Raw genomic sequence first — 8,103 nt, 5'->3', positions numbered from 1 at the left:
TCCTCACACAGGTGATGCTTAGGAGGACACTGAAGAGTGCAATGGATTGGTCGGTTTCCAATAAGCAAATCCTGTCTCTGATTATATTGATAACAGATCTTATTTACTTCATTCCAGGGGTGGCAAGATAAATGAAAATTGGAATATTTGCAAAGGCTAAAGTCACTGAAGGGAACTGGAAGATGAAATACGTCGAGTTTCCATCTACGTCAAATAACACATACCTTGGCCACATGGCAATGCATTTCCCACTGTACCCCACCTTCCGACCCGCACTGCTATGACCAATGCAGAAGAGGAGCCCAGAGCATTCCTGTGAGCTCGCTGGGAATTCAGACATCACATCAAGTCGGTGACAGAATCAATCAGAGATAATAACTTCCCTTTATTTAATCTCCACATTCATGTCCCCTTGATCTTTTTATATTTCACTGGGAGGACACTGAGAGGAGGTCTTAGAATGTGTAGGGTGCAGAAAGCCCACTTCCATTACCTGTCTTGGCAGAGGCAGGAGCCTGATCCCCAGTAGGAGGTGGATTGTGAGATCTTCAAGGACAAGAGACTGGCCGATGCTGGTAGCTCACCAAGGAACCTGAGATTAGGGAGGTGCAATAAACCCCACCGCTCAGACCTTCCAAACATTATCTTTGCAAACTGCAGATCAAACTAGGCCTTCAAAATCCCTTAAGGAACCAGACCCAACACCAACCAGAGGAGTGAAACAAAAGACCAGAGATACCGCACAGTACAAAATAGTCATTATTTATATTTTCAAAAAGAAAAAAATTAACATTTGGAAGTTCTCTCCTGTAGGAAGAGGAGTGAATTGGAAGGAACAGGACTGGCTCCTATGCAGGTGCAGGTACGAACAGCTGAGCAATCGGGGCTGGGATTTTTTTCACACAGCGTTAATAATAAAATTTCCTTTCTTTTCTCTTCATGTTTTGTGTTTTTGTTGTTTTTTTTTAGAAAAGGGGGGAGGAAGGAGAAATAAAATCGGAGAAAAATGCCAAAAAAACATTTTCCACAATATCTAAAATCAGAGAGCTATAGTTCTTGTCAAGACAGTATGAATTCTGGGTGAATTATTTTTTTTCCAGTTTCCAACACCAATAAAGATTTTTTGCAAAAGCCACCACATCAGAACACTCATCTTCCAGATCAAATAACCTCCTTCCCCTTTCGCCTTCGCTTGTCGTTTTTCATAAAGGGATAAAAGAATGTATTCTGTTCTTGCAAACAGTAAGTGCTAACAACAAGAGAGCTCTTCTGATACCTTGCATGGTGGTGAGAAGTTTTCACAAATATCCAAGTTTTAGCACAGTTGGATGGACTGAAATTTCTCTCAATATAAATAGTACTGGAATCCACAAACTGATCTTTGAGAAATTCTGCAAAAATCCTTTCTTGTTTCCTCTTCTTCCCCTTGTCTTGAAACCAACTGTCCTTCTTTTTTTTTCCTTTTTGCTCCAGGCACCTGACGATTTGTTCTGCTCAGTTAGACGCAGACAGATTTCTCCAAGTACCACTGCAGGGCTGTCCTCAGGGCCAGCGCCTAACCGAATCCCCACAGGATCAAACTCGGTCAGGCCAAAGGGAACACAGTGACGCAGCAACAGGGTTTCATTAGGTTGAACAGCCCGAGTCCCGGCCTTCCCTCCCCCCATCCCCCAAGGTTACTTAGTGCTGTTTTAAAAGTCTGGGGCCGAGATGCAGTCTTCCCCCCACAGTAGAGTCAAAGCTCCACAGATTGCGCTGTCTACCTGGTGGTCAATGGCAGCCACAGTGGCTGCTGCTTCTGGAAAATAAACGGAGTCTCACAGGCAGGATCTTAGGACTGCTTCAGGCGCTTGCGTGGAGGTCCCAGAAAGGGGCACTGCGCTGAAGCCAGAGAGCGGTATGCCTCAGCCACCAAGTGGGGATGTGACACCACCATTGCCTTCCACCCCGAGGTCTCCAAGACATCCGAGGCATGACTAGGAGAAATATGAGAGATGAGTTACCAAACGAGGGAGTGAAGGATGGGTTAAACAGCCGCCTAGACAGCCTAATTTCCCAGAGTTTGCTGTAAAGGGTATCAAAGCAAGTAACAGATAGAAAACCCTTGATACGCATGAGAATTTGCTTGTTAGAGGGTATGCAGATCGCTGACCAGATTGTGGCTGTTGTGACTCTGAAAACCAGGACTTAGAGCTATACTATATTACTAACTACAAGGGGAAATGTCCCTCAGGCTAGTCTGTACACTATCAAAGCTCTTTACATTTTTAAAATCCTCACCCCAGGATATGATTTACTGATTTTAGTGAGGGGGAAGGAGGTGGGGCGAGAAACATCGGTGTATGAGAGAATAAATGATTGGTTGTCTCCCATACACTCACACAGGGGCTGGAACCCGCAACCTTTAGGTGCAGGGGATGATGCTCCAACCAGCTGGGCCCACCTGCCAGGGCTGTCAATGCTCTTTATGTTGCTAATGAAGAGACAAGAGACAGCTCTGCCATTTCCTAGTGCCCTAACCACAGAGCAGATCAGAGCTGGGGTCTATCTGAATGAAAAGGAGGGGCAGTAACCACACTTCCTTGAATGGTTCCGTCTACAAAGCACCACGCCAGTGTCCACCACAGACTGAGCACGCACTAGCACCATCACTTGGTGGTCTCCTCTTTTTCCTCAATCGGTAACTCCTTCGAAACAATCTTACAAACAGCCTTAGAGGGCATGGTTTCCTGATTTGGGGCATTTTCTGTGATGAATAATGTTCACTATTTGCCTGGCCACCTCTTAGACCAGCGGTCGCCAACCTTTCGGGCCCCATGGACCACCAGTGGTCTGCTGACCACCAGTTGGCAACTGCTGTCTTAGACCCATCTCTGAGGTTGTTGTGAGAACTGTTGTTGTGAGGTTTTATGAAACCTGCTCGTTTTGGGGTTTTCTCCAAATGCTGTTCCCCATCAGGCAGGGGAGTAGAACATGCCCCGCTGAGAATTATTTCAGAAAGTAATATGGCCAGGTCATTTGTCATTTAAAGTTGAAGGAACAGATCTACTGGAATGAACATTTCTTTCTCAAAGCATTTCTTTCTCTACTGATGACCCCTTCTCTTTTCCCCATTCCACAATGGACCATTAGATATATTTTACTAACTCATAAAAACACACTTCTGTTCACCCAGAGATCTGCATGCCTTTCATCAGGCCAGTGAATGTGAAGTAAAGATGCTATCATTTGGGGAACACAGCACATTATCATTTTCATCAATCTGATCACTACATGGAAGTAAAACACCTCACTCAGCAATCAAATTAGACCCGTGAAAGCAAAACCCTCTTCCGCACTGTCACGATGAAGGGAAAGATGAAAACTGTATTTACTACTAGAAGTTAATGAAGCTTCTTGTCTATTTTATTCACTAATGCAGTCTTTTCATTTCTCCAGCTGCCCCAACTCCGTGGAAGAAGGGCTCTGAAGATGCCACTCACTAGTTGATGAAATCCACTGCCTGCGTCTTCAATTGATCTGCGCTGTGGAGGTCAGCCAAGATGAGAATCTCTGCGGCGTTCTCCACGGAGAGGTTGCTGCAGAGGGCGTCCTCACACATGACCTTTAAGCGCTCCAGGGCGTACTGTAAAACACAAGCACTGCCGTCAGAACAGCATAGCTCTGGGCTGACCGCTCCGGAAGCTGTACCATCATGTAACAGAGACATGAACAAATCGCGCATTCAGTGAGAAGGCTACGACTGTAATTATAAAACATAACCATGCTCCAAAAGCTGAGATGAAGACAGCTAAAATAACGTGCATACCTACCACTCTAGTTCTACAGTGTACCTAGGAGAAAAAGGGCAATTATGAAATAGACCCACATCCTCACGTTTACTCTGTCCCGATATTATTCAAGTGTTTCTTAAACCATCACTCCCTACCCTCACAATGACGGATCACTCTGCTTCAGGTCACCAGGGACAGGACATGTTCAGTGTCTGCAGTCCTTTCGTTCGGAGCCACACTAGGGTGAAGCAGTCACCGGCCTGGCAGGATGTCCTGACTGGCCCACTGGGCTGTGGAAAGGAGCCTGTGGTGCCTTCACCAGCATCTCTGCCACGAGTTGTTCCTGAATGAGGGTCAACCCCAGCCTCCTTTCAAACAGAGGGTAAATGGAGTCCTATTCTATTGGGGTTGAGGTTAAGATTCTCAGGGTAGAAAAACAAAGCAACAAAGACCCTGGGATCCAGTTTCAGTTTAAAACTTCTTCCAAGTAAAGGGTATAAATGTTTTGTAAATGAAAGTCTAGGTTAATATTGGGCACATTTCATTTAGTTGATTTGTTTTGACGCAACTGTACTCCTTGCTCTCAAATATGAGATTATGAACTTACTAAGGAACTTCAAGGACAAGAAGGAGGAAGGCATAAAAAGGAGGCACAAAATAAAATGTCATTCATCAGTTCACAGGAAAGGGGTTTGGTGGGGGGTCTCTAGTCTCCCTACAGGTCCCATCTTAAGGAGCCTCAGAACTTAACGGCATAATATTCCTTTAAGCTGAATCACGGCCATCAAACCAGGCCAATTTTATTTTTATGAATTCTGGGTGAGGAGGCATATCTGCTGGCACTTTGATCTCCTGCAGCAAAAAGAGAATTTTATTGGTTTTGGTACAGCTTTAATTTTTACATTTGAGTAACTGGAAAACAGTTTCCATGGAAAACAGGAATGACACTAGACAAGCAAGAAATTAGGTTTTTGTTTTAAAAGGCTGGGAAAGGTTTGGTAAATGTTCAGTTTTTACACAGTGCTGCACAGAATATTCCTCTTATCCTTTCTCAATACTTTCTTTTAAAAGGACTTTTGCTGTGAATAGCTCTGATCCCTACTGCATAATTAGACAAAAGTAGCCACTGATGTCCCTTGGGGGACCAAGTTTTTTTCTTAATTATACTTCTGAAAAACCTGCCTAATGGCAGTACTTACCCGAGAGATTGAAATTGTGTCTCCCGGCCTGGCCAACGTGTTTTGTTTTGTTTTTGGTCTAATTACACATGTCCCCAGGAGACTGGGAAAGCTCAGAAGAAGCTGTTGCAGTCTCTTGGGTAAATTCTAGAGGTTTAGATCCTTCCATGAAAGATTTCTTATTCTGTTTTCCTGACGCTTACAAGGAGGTATAAAGGTAAGAATATTTTCCAGTAAGCTTGAAGCAAGGAGTGTCTAATGGGAAATTCTGAATGGAATTTGAAAACACACCCTTCAGTTATTTCTCATTCATAAATTTAAAGTATTGCTATGATTCAACTGCTTTAGCTTTTAAAATCCCAACTTAACACATTGTACCGAAAATACCATTCTTAGAATGTCACTTCAGGCTGATCCCTATGCTCTGAGCTCTTACAGTAGTAGGTGCCCAGTAAGTTCTCTGGTTGAGGAGCAGAAATGAAAACCCAGGGACACTTATGTCTAACCCTGGCTCTAAGAATATACAACTCTGAGCCTTAGTATTTCTGTCTAAAAAGTGGGCCTTTCAATACTACTCACCTTTATGGGAGCTAGAAGACGAGAGGAAGATAAACGCCTGTGTATAAGCACCAAGTGACTGCTTCAGTGAAAATTAAGGGGCAGGTGAGTCAGAATCACTATAAAATTCGTATTTATAAAAAGCAGGTATTTGGGCGGTAGCCAATTTGGCTCAGTGGATAGAGTGTGGGCCCTCAGACTTAAGGATCAAAGGTTTGATTCCGGTCAAGGGCATGTACCTTAGTTGCAGGCTCAATCCCTGGCCTGGTGTGGGTGAGTGCAGGAGGCAACCAATCAATGTGTGAGACACATCAATTCTGCTCTCTCTCTGTCTCTCCCCCTCCCTTCCACTCTCTCTAAATATCAATGGAAAAAATATCCTCGGGTGAGGATTAACAACCACCACAAAAGCAGCAGGTATTGGGCTGTGTGCCTTCAACTTCCTCAGAGCTCACAATGTGTATTTCCTTACTGTCTCCACTGGAAGCACGTTTCCTCTGGTCAGAGCTGAGCTAGACTGAGAGGGAACGGGATGTTCGCGTTGCTTAACGGCACTAATTCAGTCTTGAAAGGCAATATGCAGGATACAGTGTTATTCAATCCTTTTCATCTGTAGCATTGATTGGGTTTACATGCCTTATCCTCTACTAACACTCCAAAACGCTGATCAATAAAGATAAAACCTCCACTGTAAATACAGGTACTTTCCTCTATCCGCAGGGATGCAAAGGGAGGTGGAAGGAGACTAGTCCTATGGGCAAATCCTGAGAAGGCGCTCGTGCCCTTTCCTCAGAGCCAGAGCCAGCTCTGCCTCACGTGGGCACTGCAGCGTCCTGGCAGAAAGGAGACACTTCCAGCGGAGAACCATCTTTCTCGGGGTCTACTAGTGGAGGGGTTTAAGTCCTTTGATATTCTTGCCGCAACCCCCCTTCCCCACACAAGAGAAGCTCCCACAGGATAAACAGGAACCACCCACCCCCTCATACTTCTTCAGACCACAGGGCTTGGGGGACAGACAGGCCACTGAGCTCCCTTCAATGTATTTATACAGTGAAAGTCAGTTTCCCAAAGTGTGCTTTGGGGAACACTAATCCAGGGGTGATCTTTCAGGAAAAGAATTCCAGAGTTAACTAAATTGGAGAAATGCTATGATAGTGCACATGAACATACTAAAGGTTCTGAGAAATCCTGCAATAAAATAGCAACAATACACAAACCTCGCATTTGACTTGGTTAAATTCAGTGTTTCATTGGGATTGAGCCTGCAACTGAGGCACATGCCTTCCCCCCCACCCCAGCTTATTTTGGGAATCACTGGTCTGTTTTAGGTAATCGCATTTCCTTGCTAAGATCTCATTTTCACTTTCACACTTTAACATTTCTCAAATCAAAACGTATCTTACAATCAAAGTATACATTTACTGTAGTAGTAGCTCTTATTTCCCAAAGAGATATTAATCATCTTACAATTTTGAATATTTCAAAAATTACTTAGGGGAAAGTTAAAAATGCTAACCAGGACACTGGGAAAAAGATTATTCTCTTATTGAAAAAGTTTAAATAAAAGTTAATGAACCCAACAACATTTTATACATTATAAAGCCAAATTATAAATCCAAATGTGAGTCTTAAATATCAATATGGTTAAATCTGAGAGGTAATTTAGCAGACTTCTTCTTTTCCATATGTAGAGTGGCCATATATAATTTACCATTCAAAGCAGGATGCTTTTGAAAATAAAAAGGGCGCTATCAATAATTGGGCTGCAGCACAAGTATGAAACAGGACTGTCCAGCCAAACTCAGATATGTGCTCATCTTACTTGCAATGCAGCACAGAAGCCCCGCCATGAAACTCAAGAAGTTACAGAAACTCCTAGTTTTGTGATTATTTTTCTATTCCTATCTCACCTTGTCAGCAGCTGCCAGCAAATCATCGGCCATTTTGTCCAGGTTTGGAGCTTTCCCCGTGTAAATGAAGCACATCATTTCCTTAAAAACTTCAGGCTCCACATCATTGATTTCAACCCGATTCTATGCCAGAAAAACTGGAAGTCAGAAACATTCCAGCAAAACAAATTCCCTAAACAATTTTCATGATTTTAAGCTCTAGTGAGGAGAGAAGCTTGTATCATTTAAAACCTAACATGAATGAAAAATTGCTCTTTGCCATATTTGATTATAATATTCTCCATCATATGTACCACCTTTGTTTTCAAAGACAACTATAGCTTTCATTTTTTTACCTTTCTTTTCTTGAGTAGAAACACATGTCTAATGCCCTCACCCCAAACCTTTTGGATGATCTGCCTGGGAGAGAGTGTCTCCTTTACCTAGAATCCTTCTGGACTACCTCTCTCCACTCTCACAAAGTGTCCCTTCAGGGAATTCATAATCCATTTTAGTAACACAGTAAGAAAAGATAATTAGGAAAATAAATCTGATGCCAAATTGGAAAACTCATCTGAATCTAGTCACCTAGCTAGAAGACATATTTTTATCCTGATACATACCTTTTTGCTCTCTTCCATTTCATGTTCAAACATGGCACTAAAAACTGGAGAACGAGCTAGAAAGTGAAAGGCAACAGAGCCA

At 43.1% G+C, this 8,103-nt stretch overlaps 1 protein-coding gene across 1 annotated transcript in view; it reads right to left on the bottom strand.

Annotated features, from left to right (window-relative positions):
* Nucleotides 1–745: 745 nt before the first annotated feature.
* Nucleotides 746–8,103, bottom strand: part of SPOP (speckle type POZ protein) — a 21,848-nt gene continuing 14,490 nt past the window's right edge. The window contains exons 7-9 of the mRNA XM_015570859.1: nucleotides 7,420–7,542; nucleotides 3,483–3,625; nucleotides 746–1,976 (exon numbers count right to left, since the gene is read on the bottom strand). Of these exons, the coding sequence (XP_015426345.1) occupies nucleotides 1,832–1,976; nucleotides 3,483–3,625; nucleotides 7,420–7,542 (411 nt within the window). The 3' untranslated portion in view covers nucleotides 746–1,831. The remainder of the gene's footprint in view (nucleotides 1,977–3,482; nucleotides 3,626–7,419; nucleotides 7,543–8,103) is intronic.

Source organism: Myotis davidii, unplaced genomic scaffold (assembly GCF_000327345.1).
Source record: "Myotis davidii unplaced genomic scaffold, ASM32734v1 scaffold327, whole genome shotgun sequence".
Classification (NCBI taxonomy): domain Eukaryota; kingdom Metazoa; phylum Chordata; class Mammalia; order Chiroptera; family Vespertilionidae; genus Myotis; species Myotis davidii.
The sequence above is the reverse complement of the archived record's forward strand: the minus strand, read 5'-3'. Positions and strand labels throughout refer to the sequence as shown.